Raw genomic sequence first — 15,957 nt, 5'->3', positions numbered from 1 at the left:
TAGGGGTGGTAAATGATCGGATCGAATTGAATACTAAGGTGTTCATGTTTGTATTTGTTTGAAATTATCGAATTCGAATGCGGACTCTAATATTTATATATCTAGTTTTTCGAACTCAAATACTTGGTATTTGATAATTATTCATGAATATTCACGAATACTAATCGAATATCAAAGTATATTTATTTCGCTAAAGAGTTTAATTTTAAAATAGTATTAAAATTCATAAATAAATTTTATTCATTTATAATATATGATGTATATATATTTAAATTACAATTTTAACTAGAAAACTGATTTAAGATTATTTAAGTCTTAAAATCAATATATAAACCTTAAGCAGAAATGGTAAGTGGGTTAAAAATATGACATCATATGTGCAATAATACAAATAATAAGCTGTGATCAAATTTTAAACGAATATTTAATAGACAAACGAATCGAATATACATCTGGTTAAATTCTATTCGTTAATAAACTAGAATACTAAAAAATATGTTTAGTGATAAATGAACTACCGAATCGAATATAACCGAATAGTTATTCGAATAATTACCGAACCATTTATTGATTATTTGGTTTATTTCCACCCCTTGAAATAAGCCTTGTTTTTTCTCCATTTAGCCCCAACACCACCTTAATTCTGTTTACTCGGTTTGCTCCATCTCAAGTATTGCTTCCCTTTGCACTTAGGGAACAAGACAACCCATGTACGAAGGAAGAAAGAAAAAAAAATCTCTCTCCGCTAGTCGCTGCCCTATTCCTCCTGTGATCCCTAACAATGCTTGTGGCTTCTATTTCTCCCTTCTTTACTCAGCATATACTGGCAGTATGCTCACTGTGACAAATATACTAGTCTAGTAAACATGCGGCAAGATAAAAGCCATAGTCGCAGGAAGCAAATTAAAAAAAAGAACAGCCTCATCCCAATTATAAATCACCCAATCAAATAAGGAAAATATGGGAATAATTATATCGTTACCTAGAAAAATCCTTTAAAGAGGAGGAAAAATACTTCAAAGAGGAAGTTTCTTCCGCTTGCAGACCAGAAGTAAAAGACCAGAAGCAGGAAGAAAATGTGGGACAGAGTAAAAGACCAGAAGCAGGAAGAAACTCTTCCTCTTTTCCTGTTCCTTTAAAGGCACAGTTCAAAGAAGCAAATGATATTCAAAATGGAAAGCATCATCACAATGTCTTCTACCTATTTGATTTTGCAATACTCAGTAGGCAACAATCCGGTAATGCGATCAAGTTACATCAAAAAACATAAAGAAAATGAAAAACATCGAAAGTGCCAAGAGCTAGACTACATAAGCTCAGAATCGGTATCATGTTGGAAGGCCTCCAGACTACAGATATAATCATTTGTAATGTTAGGTGCTGCTCTCTATTCTAAGCTTCAGCAGCTTAAGAAAGATGCTTCAGACGCATTGCATCAAACTGCATCTAAGAACAAAAAACATAACATTACAGATGAGACCACTGATTAACTAAGAAGCCGGTAATCTTTGAGAAAGAACAAACATTATTAGAAGTTTTGCATTGCACAATCATTTGAAGAAAAAAAATAACACAATAAATTTTACTAAGCTATTGTCATTAACAAAAATATGATTAAATATATGTCTTCATTCCTAAACTTGGCGAGCTTTTAAATACAATTACCGAATTTCCTTTGGAAGATTGACCTTTTAAGTCTTCAGATAATTTAATCCACAAAAAAAAAAAAACAATTACTAAACTTGACGATATTTAGATCAATGGTCAGATATCCTTTGGAAGATCGATTTTTGAAGTTCGCATCCAGAGAATCAAATTTGTGAAGTTATGACAGATTTTATATGTCCTGACAAGGATTTCAAAGACTCCCTTAAAAAAAATTGTAAGTGAATTTATGGAAGTGTACCTTCAAGGCCTTCATCTATGCACTTCTTAGGGTTCACTATGTCTAATGATGAAATACCAGACTCCTTTAGAAAGAAATTGTAAGTGAATTTAAGGAAGTGCGCATTCAATGCCTTTGTCTATTCACTTCTTTGGGTTCGTTATGTTTGATGATGAAATACCAACAAACAATGACAATAAAAACTAATAAGAGATTGGTCTACGACTCTACACCTATGCTTTGTGCGGTGTGCTTTTAACATTTTCTTCAAACTTTTTGCTCTCAAAATACTTGAGAATGAACAAATAGTAAGCCAAATTGCCGTTTACGAAAGGAAAGGCAGTCAGGAAAAGGTCAATACTAATTGCATTACTAGACCAGTTACCTCAAAAGTTTTTTAATCGTCAAATTATCAATCCTCATCAGAAGAACTGTCCGAGGATATTGTTCCTCGATCATCTACTGCAGCAGGCTCCTAATGATTAATAAGAAAATTCAACATGATCAACATTTCAATAACTTCTAGATCTTCAATATCATAAAAAGATAGACAGGAACAATATGTGAACCATTTTGACGCTTACTGGTATTTTATCCCAGTCCTTCAACTTTGAATTGTTAAGGATGTAGCTATCACATAAAGGAGCCCATCCAGGTTCATCATCGTTTTCTTTACTTGCAGATTTAGTAACCTGCACAGAGCAATGCAAACAGATGGACTCCAAAAATGATCAAATTCATTATGGAAATTCTACAGCTTTTCAAGTTACCAGTTGAGATACATGTGCAATGCACGTTGTTGAATATCATGATTATTTAAATTGATAAAAATAGAGTAAAAATAAAAAGAATAATGTTTTTTGTGGGATTGAACTCAATAATATTTCTCTTAAATAAAATATTGTCATTGTTTCCTTCAACCCAGACTGTACCACGTGATCTACTATTTGTGAGTTATAGACACATTAATCAAGTACAACATCTCTCTTTATTAGTATCTTGAAGTCTTCAAAAGATGGGTGATAATTCAATTCGCAAAGAAATTTTGTATATGAATTTACTTGCAATATGTCCATTAAATTTTTATTTGTGGTTCGACTCATATTCGCGTTAACTTTTAGTTGTTGTTTCACTCATATTTACATTATCTAATATTCTCATTCAATTTTATAGCTTATTTTCTGTATCATAGAAGTAAAACTAAAAGTATGATTTTTTTTTTTTGCGAAATTAGAGCAGGGAGATTATAATATATTTCACTATGTGCTCTAAATATAAAAATTTCTTTTTCCTTTGATGCAAGGTCCCTATCAAATCTTACCCAATCGATGTGAATGAAAAATACTATTATAACTCACTTGCCTAGGACAATTATATTGTATCTAGGACATTTAGCTTGTCTGGGATATCCACATCTGCTAAGTGGATTTTGTTGTTGAGAGATCAACGTGGGCTCGTCTTCAAACTTTTTAGCTTTATAAAAGACACAAAATTTAGAGTGTATAGCTTGTATATCGTAAAGAACATATTGGTTCATGAAGAACTTTCCCTAAAAACGATATTATTACAATCATATTACTATTTAGTATTAAATCAATTTTATTATATAAGATTATATAACCATTTTTAATAAATTATAAACAATTTTATTATATAAGATTATATAACCATTTTTAATAAATTATAAAGTATATATATGAAAACCTCGATGCTTATAGCCAGTAGTTGGGCTCCACATTTAATAAATTATAAAGTATATATATGAAAACCTCGATGCTTATAGCCAGTAGTTGGGCTCCACAAAATATGTGAACTTTACATTGTAGTTTGCTATTTGTAATACTATTGGCAATGCTATTACCTTTCCTCTTTATCTTATTATTCACACTTTTCTGTTGTAAGTTCTTTTCTTGCTCATCACTCGATTAACTATATTTAGTTTTTATAATATCAGAGGTTAGAATATTCTCTTCTATTTAAAAAATATTGACACGGTTTATTTAAAAAATATATATTCATAGTAGCAATAGTATATACTTCAGTTCAACTCAAACATTAGCTTGAAGTCATTTAAAGTGATGTCATTTCTACGCTAGAATAGTGATATAGTGATTACACAGTCCAAAGGTCAAAGAAAAAAATTTTATAAAGAAAAAGTAATTTAATATATCAAATTAAGAACTAATTTATAAAATATACATGAGCAGTGGATATAGCTATAAAAAATAAAGTATACATCTTCATGAAAATTTCATAGTGAGTGACCAACTACAATCATCCTAACTTAAGAATAAATAATTATTATTTTAGTTACTAATTTTATATGCGTAATTATGAAATAAATCTCAAGCAAAAAATAGGAATTGAGATTGTATTATCATGTAGGTAAATAAATAAATGTTATTAGAGCTCCTCTTTATATTAAATTTAAAAGTAATAATTTAAATCATTAAGCACCAAATATTAGCTCATGTGAGAAAGTAAAATAATCTATGGTCTATATACATATATAGTCAACCAATCAAACGTGTTAAAATTATGATGGCCACAGTCAAAAGTATATGATGGTTTCATATTAAATATAATTTATAAAATATAGCACCTTAAAGTCAAAATATTTTTAACAAATATATAGATTGTCTGAAATTTTTTTCATATATAAACTATACTGCCTAGAAATAGTGATGTTCACACGTAGCTATGGCCTAATAATCTTAAAAACGACTTATTCTTCAATATCATCATTAATTGACGTATCTATACATTACACTGAAAACACAATAAAAAAATTAGAAAACAACAAAATAAAAAATTCAAAAGTTTTAAAAATTGTAAAAAACATCCTAATATTTTGTAATTCATAAATGCAAAAAACTACTAAATATTACATTGACCATGAAATTTTTTTTCTAAACCTATACTTTTAAAGGGTGTATGATATTTTTGCAAAATTTTAATTTTCTAAGGGTTGTTAGTAATTTTGCATATTCATTATAGGGTCTATAGGTTAGAAATTCTCATGGTATTTTTTTTTATAAATTATTAATTTTAGGGGCTTTTTGTAATTTTTTAAACTTATAGACCTTTTCTAGATATTATAAATTGTTTATAGACTATTTATAATTATTATGCTTTCAATCAACTAATGAGTTTGAAATTCTAAGTGTGTTCTTTAGAAATTTTATATTTTAAAGGTTTGCTTGTAATTTTTGTAAATCTAAGGGTATTTTCTATAAATTATAAATTATGTAAAGGATATTTGTAATTTCTATATTTTTAATGTACTGTTACATTGAAAATTATCAAGATTTTTTATAAATTTTATAATTTTGAGGTTTTTATTTTACAATTTGTAAAATATTCAGTGTATTGCTAATTCCATAAATTTTCGGGGATTGTGTTATTTGTAGGTTTTTAGTGTGTTTATAGGTTTGAAATTATCAATGTTTATTTTTATAAATTATAAATTTTTATTTATAAAGTTTATAATTTTGAGGGTTTTATTTTACAATTTGTAAAATATTCAGTGTATTGCTAATTCCATAAATTTATGGGGATTGTTTGTGTTTTTTGTAGGTTTTTAGTGTGTTTATAGGTTTGAAATTATCAATGTTTATTTTTATAAATTTTAAAATTTCAGGGTGTTGTTACAAATTTTAAAACTTACAAGATATTTTCTCCGAAGTCAAAAAGTTTATAGTTTCTAGCTAGCATATGTTTTTAGATTTCTCACTGAATTGAAATAAGTAAAATTTATAATTTTTAAGATGCTTTAATAAAATTTTAAATTTGTAGGGATGTTTTTGTAATTTTAAAAACTTGGAGAATATTTCTAACAAAGTAAAAAAAATAGGTGTTAGCTAACATATGTTTTTAAGATTTCTCTGCAAACTGAAATAAGTAAATGATTTGAATTATATGAAACGTATCTCTTTTATCTAATAACATGTTAAGTCACATTATGAATGAGATAAATCATTTAGTTATCAATTCGAAAAAGATAAAAAAGTTAATGGTAATATTGACCATAGAAAAAAATTTCTGAACTCGTTTAGTTCCCATGATATTTTTTTGTAAATTATGAATTTTAGGGGATTCTTACAATTTATTAACTTATAGGCCTTTTTTACAGATTGTAAATTATTTATAGACTATTTATAATTCATATGCTTTCAATTTACTAATAAGTTTAAAATTCTCAGGGTGTTTTTTTGTAAGTTTTGAATTTTAAAAGTTTTTTTTAGTTTTTAAAATTTTAAGGGTATTTTCTATAAATTATAAATTATGTAGAGGATATTTGTAATTCCTATATTTTTAATGTACTGTTATATTAGAAATTATCAGGATTTTTGTAAATTTTACAATTTTAAGGGTTTTATTTTTTAATTTGTAAAATGTTTAGAGTGGGTATTGCAAGTTTCATAAATTTTTGGGAGTTGTTTGTGTTATTTGAAGGCTTTTAGTGTGTTTATATGTTTGAAATTATCAAGATGTATTTTTATAAATTTTGAATTTTTACAGGTGTTTTTGTAATTTTCAAAACTTACAAGATATTTTCTCCAAAGTTAAAAACTTTCAGTTTTTAACTAGCATATGTTTTTCAGATTTCTCACTGAATTGAAATAAGTTAAATTTATAATTTTCAAGATGCTTTAATAAAATTTTGAATTTGTAGGAGTATTTTTATAATTTAAAAACTTAGAGAATATTTTTTACAAAGTCCAAAAACATTTAGATACTGGCTAGCATATGGTTTTTAGATTTCTCTGTGAACTGAAATAAATAAAGGATTTGAATTATATGAAACGCATCTCTTTATCCAATAACATGTAAAATCTCATTATAAATGAGATAAATCATTTAGTTACCAATTCAAAGAAGATATGATGGTTAAAATAGATTAGAATAACAATGTAATATTCAAAAAAAACTAAGGGTAATATTGACCATAGAAAGATTTTTCCGAACTCGTGCTTTTAACGAGTATGATTTTATGTGGACTATGTGAACTATGTTATCACATAATATGCAAGCTAACTAAAACTGTGACAAACACACCCACCCAGCCCCATGCACATGCAAACACGCACACACACATCTACACTACATATAAAGGAGGATTAGGGTGATAAAACTTTTGATTGCCTCTTTTACCCCTCTCAAATTTGATAATTCTACCTTTACTATAATTATTTTCTTTATTTGATTTATCTCTAAGCCTCATTCCATGAGTCTTAAATTAAATTAAACTAAATTAATTACAAATCATCATAATGATAAGATTTAATTAGTTTCTTAGGCTCTTAAAGATTCCATAACTTACTAAACTAAATGCATATGTTATAGATCCAATTAACTAACCACTCTTTCATTTTCTCTTTACATAACCTCTTTTTTATTATTACACTAAATTACCGTCATTCATTCTCTTCAACCCACCACATCACTTTTTAAGCCAAATTCCTCCACCAACACAATGGTTATAAAATATTATATAGAAAGTTCGTTAAATGATTTATAGTGGACGTGACTTGTATATGTAGGTCCATGTGCATACATTGGATAATATTTGTCAAATAGTTTGCAGACTTAAAAGATCTATTTTTTTATAGAGTTGAAGATTATGCCTCATGTTCAATTCATAGCTCTTGATTTGTGATGTCTCTTGAATCCTTGAAAAGAGAAGGATAAAAAAGTATAGAAAGATTATAATTTGAAAGTCTTGATATTTAAAAGTATGTACAAATCTGATTTGGGAATATAAGATTGTTTTTTGTGTGTGCTTTTTTTAACTGTGAATTAGGTAAGATTCTTATTGATCTTTTAATACTTATAAAGAATGTATGATTTAATTTTTGGAGTTATGCAAAGCTATTTAAAGATTTTCCTCCTTGGCCCTTGCACAATGTTGTAAAGAGCTTTTTGTGCTACTTATCATAAGTTGTGCTTTTTCTTTTGAATATACATTATAAGTTGTGATTTCTTATTCATTAGATGTATTCATGATTTAATTCTCAACTAATTACTCAGTTCATATGCACTTTAGGTTCAGATGTGCTATCAACTTATCTAACACTTCCAATGTTTCTTGTCCTTTTAATTTTCTTACCTCTATGAAGCATCTTTTATGTTCTTTCGTTAATAATTTTGTTGAATTATAAAACTTTGTCTTCTTTTTGATTAACCACCAATAAGTTCTTTTTTCCTATCAACTTTAGGCTACAAAGATCAACAAATAAAACATATTGACTACTATCTTCTACTCATTGAGTAAATCAGAATACACAAACCTATATATAATATATTTGATTGCATTGCATAAAATTTTTGATTTCATATATGAAATCAATATTAGTTTGTCTCTTCATTGAGATTCTTTAATTTAGATTAAAAAATTGACTTATACAATTCTCATGAATTAAGCTATTCAAACAATATCTTTATACCGCTTGGGATTCCATCTTGCTATTATAGCTTTTGTAATTTTGCATCTAATAATAACTTTTGCTATTCCAACCATATACTAGACATTTAATATTAATTATTTATTTAGTGGCCTTTGTAACTTTCGTGCATGATATATTGGGAATGACTATACCATGAGTAAATATTATATCGTAAGTACATATTTAAGAATCAATAATGTAAAATATATTATTTACTAATAACTTTTTAAACCAAGTACGCCACGTGCAACACACGTGTAGCATACTAGTATATATGATAAATGAACCTTTTCCAACTAATAAATCTTAACCATAACTATATATATATAAACTCAATACTCCATATTATACAAATTTGTTATATGTGAATTTCTTAGGGATATTTCTAAAATAAGGCATACAAGCAGCTGTATAAAAAAAGATCTTGTATGATGGAAATAGTGCAATTACTATATGATGGGGGAAATCGAAGAAAGATAAATAAGTGTAAGAATGAAAGTATGAAACTTTAATTTGTCAAGCACTTTACTAGTGTACTTTTACCTCTGTATTACCAATTGATACTCTACAGATTCTACAATTACATGAAACTTGGAACCATCTCATGAAGCATATTCTTATTAAATCAGTGAAGTTTCAAATGTTTATTATAAAAAATAAATGTGTTAATTTATACAGTTGGATATAATAAGCTTAATGAATTTGTGTGTCTTCAGTAATTTGATTGTCATAGAAACAAGTCAACAACTAAGCTAATATAGTTCTACAATAAAGCCTGTCAAGTAGCAAAAACACCTTAATTTCAAATCCATAAGATATAATGTTGAATGCCAAGAGAATACAAGTTTTCCACTATAGTAAACAAAACCAAATTTGAAAGGTCCAACTGCTAGACCTGTAGGAGACTGTAAATGGCAATAGATCACAATAGTCAATTTTTTTAATACCTTCGAAGAGTAGAAGGAAAATCCATGATCTGATTTCTCTGTTGCTGACTTACTGATTTCCGACAAAAATGTCTGTTTCCTCCGTTTTGCCAATTCTGAGAAGAAAAAAAGGATTTTCATTAAATCAAGCAAACTAAATTCTACAACTTTTATCCAAAAAAAACCATAAGAGAAACAATGCCTGATAACCATAATAAAAATGCCATCAGCATTACAAATTATAGAGAAGACAAATCTGCTAACTCTTTAACTTTCATAATAAATTTATTATTCTTCATACAACTGAAGTTGGTTCCTATTAGAAGATAGCATCATAATTTACAGCGATAGCATCATAAATTACAGTATAATAAATAATAATCATTTTATTAGAAGATAGCATCATAATTTACAGCGATAGCATCATAAATTACAGTATAATAAATAATAATCATTTTTAAACATGCAAGGACCAATTCTAAAGCTTATAGCATCATAAATTACAGTATAATAAATAATAATCATTTTTAAACATGCAAGGACCAATTCTAAAGCTTTGTTGAGCAAATTAGTCATGCTAATATGGTCAAAGTCAAAAGATAGGAAGCAAGCACATAATAGTATGCTTTTATTTGAAATTTGTTACATGATGTTCACAAGTGATGAAATTCTACAATTAACATGAATTTTAATAGTCCAGAGACACAATTCTTTTAATCAAATTAAAAAAACTATTTAAATTATTTAGATTAAATCAATTATAGATATACTTTGTGTAGTATCCAAAAATTATTCTTAGACTCAAAGAAGTAATTGGATCCTGATTCAGATTTGGAGAATAAAATCTCCATTCAAAAGAAGAATAAGACATATATAATTCAAGTATGAATCTAACTGCGTATTCCAATGCTGTTCAATTTAACTCTAACTGTAACATAGATGAACATAATCCAAAGCCACTAATAATACTGGAGAATGATTCTTCAGTAAGCATAAATTCTAACAGCATGGTCGATTTAGGCAAGTAATCTGCAAAAAACTAAAAATTCCATGGTAATTGAGCAGTTTGAATGTCAATCCACTCACCAAGATGACAAACTTGCACTCAAGTGCAACTACTGGTTTTAACTCTAACTGTAACATACATGAACATAATCCAAAACCACAAATAATACTTGAGAACGATTCTTCAGTAAGTATAAATTTTAACAGCATGGTCGATTTAGGCAAGTAATCTACAAAAAACTAAAAATTCCATGGTAATTGAGCAGTTGAATGTCAATCCACCTAAGATGACAAACTTGCACTCAAGTGCAACTACTGGTTCTAACTGATCTTGATCAGAAGATCAATCTTGAAAACAAGGTCAATATAAACTTGTATTAACTTCTAAACAGAGAGATAGGAGCCTTCAGCTTATGATTTAGTCTTCAAGGTCAATATAAACTTGTATTAACTTCTAAACAGAGAGATAGGAGCCTTCAGCTTATGATTTAGTCTTGCAGTCGAGTCTTGATGATAAAATATAGTTAAACAGAGAGATAGGAGCCTTCAGCTTATGATTTAGTCTTGCAGTCGAGTCTTGATGATAAAATATAGTCATTTCTGGAGGAAACCCTTACAAGTCCAAGATGTATATAGAATCATCAAAAGACATTCAATCCTAGATAGACCAAAATATGATGAAAAATATAGAAAGAAATGAAATTAAATTATGTACAAATGCATGTTGTTTTATCCAACTTGATCTCCAGAGGTTGAGCAAAGGTGTAATCATGACAAATTAATTAAAAGGAGCACAATTATTAAAAGGATCTGGAATAAAGAAATTAGAACAATATGCCAGATAAACCTTGAATATATATGGATGATGCGGTAGTGAAAGACCACAGAAAATTAGCAGCTGGACCACATCTGATGCAAATCATGTCTACTTATCACAAGCTTATTATGATTCACGTCTAATTAAGAAGATATATGTTTCAATTGGTAATTATGTACACTGATGAGCAGGCAATATCAAACTTTAGTAACCTAAGCTATGGTACGACGCTTTGCTTTACAGAATTGAATCATGGAAGATGGTCTGCTCCGTGTGCAGCTGACCTGTCTACAATGAATAATGTCCATGGTTGACGACTTATCGAGCACAATATTTTTGCAGTAATGTTCTCACTTAGTTATAGAACTTTTGATCGAGGCGAGGATCCATTTATATATATCAACATGTTCATGTCCATGCTTCTCCATATCAAGGGCATACTCTGTTTTCATTGCTCTTATAAGGTTAGAGTGATTACTGAATTAAGCTTGACCCATATAGTTCCCCATGGTTCTTATAATATTAGATTATAAATATGATGTCTTCTACAGATGCAAGAGGCCATCCTTTTCTTAGATCTTTTTCCATTAAGGAACTTAATTCACCACTTAAATCATATAGGGGTAAAAAAATTGTTCAGATAACAAAAGGAATGAGTGTATGATAACTTTTTTTTAACTCTCCCCGACCTTAACATCCCTTCATCCCACATATCCCCTCCCACCCATGCCCCTCCCCACCATTCAACCCTATCCTCCTCTCCATTGTGCCTCCTCCCTAACCTGCCTCCTTCCCCAGGGGCTCTGCCCCCTCATCGTGACACCAATCTACTCATCCCGACCCTTTTTATATTCAATTTCGGTTCTAGCAGGGGTAAAAAAAGCTTCATTACCTATGAAGTGTTAATTTTAACAATAGTGAGTCTGGGGTTAAAATCAAGATGCAAATTAGCAGATTACGATAATTTGGGAGAAAATTTAAAAATGTCCAAGGTCTAGAGGTGTATATTGGAAAAGAAATCTTAAAACTATTAGAGCATTTTCCTAATTTTCGTACCTCTTTTTAGAAAAAGAATGAAGGTTATTTTGCATGCATGCTTGTGGTGCCAACAAGAGAAACCTAGCATTAGAGATGCCTATCCAAAAAAAAGGCAAAATTGGAAGTTTGGTATCTTGGGTTTCCTATTTGTAACTTCTTAAACATGTTCATGTTTGTAACCTTAGGAACAAAATCAGTTACAATAATAGTGACAAAATACTTAAAAGTGGTATAACAAGAGCAACAAACCTTTATCACAATTTTTTGAGGACCGTAATGGTCAAGGCCTTTTTATACTGATTCATCAAATCTCAAAAAACTTGTGATACAAGGTAAACATGTAAAAAAACTAGTATATGCACACATGACATGGCATATCAAGGAGACACCAAAACTAGAAAAGCATATATCCTATATTTTCAGTCAGAACACACATGACATGGCATATCAAGGAGACACCAAAACTAGAAAAGCATATATCCTATATTTTCAGTCAGAAATAAAAAAATAAATGTCTTTTAATAGACACCAAAACTAGAAAAGCATATATCCTATATTTTCAGTCAGAAATAAAAAAATAAATGTCTTTTAATAATTCAATTGAACTCTACCTTAACCTACTATAAGCATTTCCCTTCTATAATTTCAACAAACACATAGTAAGTATTATCACCCTTCTAATGAATGAGCATAGTGGATACAAATCTAACTTCTTGGATTCCAAATGCACTAAGCAAATCCATACTCACAAAATAGAAATGCAATGAATTTCTTATAAATGAATAGAAATTCAATAGTCAAGACATAGAAATTAATGATACTTTACATGGTAAATGACAGATAGTTAAAAAATAAATATGTTGATATGCATTCATAAGAAGAAAGAAAAGCAACTATCATGTAGTGTAAACATGAACCTTACCAAACTGGGTTTTATATTACTAAAAAGAATAAACAAGTTGTTTGCTATATCACACCTTTGGCATCTTTAAACCTTGAGGGATTCAAGTCTTTCTGTGGATTTTGTGCCTTATTGACCTGTAAATGACAATTTCAAATATGATAGGAGGGGATTCAAGTCTTTCTGTGGATTTTGTGCCTTATTGACCTGTAAATGACAATTTCAAATATGATAGGAGCTGCAACATCTAAAGATATAAAAGAAATGCCTTATTGACCTGTAAATGACAATTTCAAATATGATAGGAGCTGCAACATCTAAAGATATAAAAGAAAAGGAAGATGAAAAGGTAATAGTGTAGTAGTACCGCATTGAACAACTTAACCACTGAAAGCTCATACCGCATATGCAAGATAAAATTTGGTAAGTGCCTCAACCATTACCGATGTGGTATAACAAGACTAAATATTGGATGTTGGGAAAGAATACCTCCTTTTGTAGCAATGCTAATTAGAAGTTTTTCCTTCGTGTCTAGGAAACTTGCTGGTTTTACGTGACCCTTCTCTCCTGCCTATTCAACATTATGTAAAGGGCGAAATTAATGTTAGCCGTTTTTCCACAAGTAGGGATAAGTGTAAACTTGATCATGTTTGAAATTTAAATAAATTACAAACCAAATGCTTTTCCTTCTTCGCCTCTCCCTTTGACTTATACTCAGTTTCCTCTTCCAGTAGCTTCTCAGCAATAAGCTTCTTGTGTGCAGATAAGACTGGGCCCTTTGTACAATACAAGAAAGAAAATCCATGTCAGTGAAGGAATGGTTTACTAATCCTATCATTGGATGTACAAATAAGTCAAGACACTTAGAATTTTTATATCAAACCCAATTGGAACAAATCCAAGTTTAGGGTTTTGAAACACCAATCAACACAGACAAATCTCCATAATGTGGCAAACATTAGTTTCTCTCTGGGTATCCATTCACGATTCATCTTCAACGTGGCATAAAAATAGGAGCTTGCAGAATCTTAATTAATAAGTTGTCAAAGAGGAGAAATTAAAAGAAGTTGTTATTTACCAACGAATCATTGGGGAGATGCTTCTTCATAATCTTGAGGAAAGCCGTTCGAAAAGCCCTGCAACCTTCAGAGAACTTAGTAATGCCCAGACGAGAGCCATCGTCCTCTTCGTCGGAGGCATCGAAATCCCTCTCCTCTTCTTCTTCATCACTGGATTGTTCATCGGCAATTTCTTCCTCTTGCTCATATTCTTCTTCGGATTCATCGGAGTTGTAGGCTTTGGCTCGTTTCTTGAAGAGCTTCTTCATCTTTTGGCTAGGGTTTTTTGTTTTTGCAACGGGTTTGAAGTTCTTGTCGGGTTTTTTCTTTCCCTTGCCTCTTCCATGCTTTAGCTTTCTCTTCTTGGAGAATGAGGTAATTGCTGTTGTTGATGCTTCCATCAATTACTTTTTATAAATGGCAGAACCCAGGCTACAGTAAACATAATATTTTATCAATTACTTTTTATAAATGGCAGAACCCAAAAGCTACAGTAAACATAATATTTTAATCTATTATATTTAATTGTTTTTTTCCAATATTTAGAAAATTTAGAAAAAAATTGTAAATCCACATACAAAATGAGTGGCTTAATTCAAAATTCAAAGATTCAAAATTCATGTAAATGTAAATCCCTCCATCAGTGTCAGTCAAATATCACACATCACACATACAAAATGAGCGGCTGACATCAAAATTCAAAGATTCAAAATTCAAATTCAACTAAGATAATGAAATTATCTATTCTCCCTCCAAACTCATGTTTCTCCCTCCAAATTCCCATTATAATACATAATACATTTACATTCATACTTCACTCAAGAAAACAGCCCTCACTACATCAGGTAAGTCCCAATTTATTCTTAAGTCTAGCCTTTGATGATATCCAAATAGTTTGTCAGGTTGCCACCAGCATGCAAAAACAGAGCAGCAACCAACTAGGAGTCAATTCAACCCAAAAAAGAACAAAGAAAGGAAACCAAGAAGAGAGCAGTAGCCAGAAGCAATACAAAACAATACGATGGCATAAAAAAAGAAGGAAGCAGCAGCAAGAAAAAAAAAGAAGAGAGAAAAACTTAGAAGAAATTAAACAATGTTACTATCACATACTACCTAGCAGCAGCAAGAAAAAAGAAGAGAGAAAAACTTAGAAGAAATTAAACAATGGTACTATCACATACTACCTAGCAGTCAATGATCTCAATATCTGTAGTCAATGATCTCAAATATGCAAATAAACTAACCAAGCCTGAACTTTGTGAGCGCAAAACAAATTAGGGGAGATCCATTCAATCGTGGAAAAAATAATATAGCGGCCAGTATGCAAAAACAGAGCAGCAGCCAACTAGGAGTCCATTCAACCCAAAAAAAGCGCATAGAAAGGAAACCAAGAAGAGAGCAGCGGACAGAAGCAATACAAAACAACACTATGGCATAAAGAAAGAAGCAGCAGCAAGAAAAAAGACGAAGAAGAAAAGAAAGGAAAACTTAGAAGAAATAGCAGAGAAAGGAATTTTCAACAACTTACAAACATGTTTAAGTTTTAAATGTTCTATAAATTTAATTTTTTAATATTGCATACTTGCTTTTGAACCTTTATACATGACTCTTTATTTCTTCAGTATAACATTAAATGCTATAAATGATACGTACATTAATAAAAATTGCACGAAACTAAATTGTTATAATCCTGCATTATCTCATCTTTACAATGATATGATTATGTTGCCTAACTGATGAAATTAATAGGCTTGGTTTGTCGAAATAGGGAATTGATGAGGGGATTAGGAATGTTGCTTGCAGGGACTCGCGCGGGCGAGCAATGCAGGTTGTGATGGGTTTTTTAATTTATTTATTTATTATGTATAATTAAATTCCAAA

At 29.8% G+C, this 15,957-nt stretch overlaps 1 protein-coding gene across 7 annotated transcripts in view; it reads right to left on the bottom strand.

Moving 5' to 3' along the window:
* The window catches only part of LOC109844558 (RRP15-like protein), a 16,956-nt gene continuing 2,103 nt past the window's right edge, over positions 1,105 to 15,957 (bottom strand). For 4 of the 7 annotated variants that reach the window (XM_020413641.1, XM_020413640.1, XM_020413642.1 and 1 more), the window contains exons 2-10: positions 14,097 to 14,508; positions 13,693 to 13,794; positions 13,508 to 13,589; positions 13,386 to 13,405; positions 13,095 to 13,155; positions 9,279 to 9,373; positions 2,455 to 2,577; positions 2,271 to 2,360; positions 1,105 to 1,446 (exon numbers count right to left, since the gene is read on the bottom strand). In XM_020413641.1, the coding sequence (XP_020269230.1) occupies positions 2,298 to 2,360; positions 2,455 to 2,577; positions 9,279 to 9,373; positions 13,095 to 13,155; positions 13,386 to 13,405; positions 13,508 to 13,589; positions 13,693 to 13,794; positions 14,097 to 14,477 (927 nt within the window). In that variant the 5' untranslated portion in view covers positions 14,478 to 14,508 and the 3' untranslated portion in view covers positions 1,105 to 1,446; positions 2,271 to 2,297. The remainder of the gene's footprint in view (positions 1,447 to 2,270; positions 2,361 to 2,454; positions 2,578 to 9,278; positions 9,374 to 13,094; positions 13,156 to 13,385; positions 13,406 to 13,507; positions 13,590 to 13,692; positions 13,795 to 14,096; positions 14,509 to 15,957) is intronic. The other 3 variants (XM_020413644.1, XM_020413645.1, XM_020413646.1) reach the window with 3 other exon arrangements.

The sequence above is a fragment of the Asparagus officinalis genome, chromosome 6 (assembly GCF_001876935.1).
Source record: "Asparagus officinalis chromosome 6, Aspof.V1, whole genome shotgun sequence".
In the NCBI taxonomy this organism is placed as follows: domain Eukaryota; kingdom Viridiplantae; phylum Streptophyta; class Magnoliopsida; order Asparagales; family Asparagaceae; genus Asparagus; species Asparagus officinalis.
This window is presented reverse-complemented; position numbering and strand designations above follow the sequence as displayed.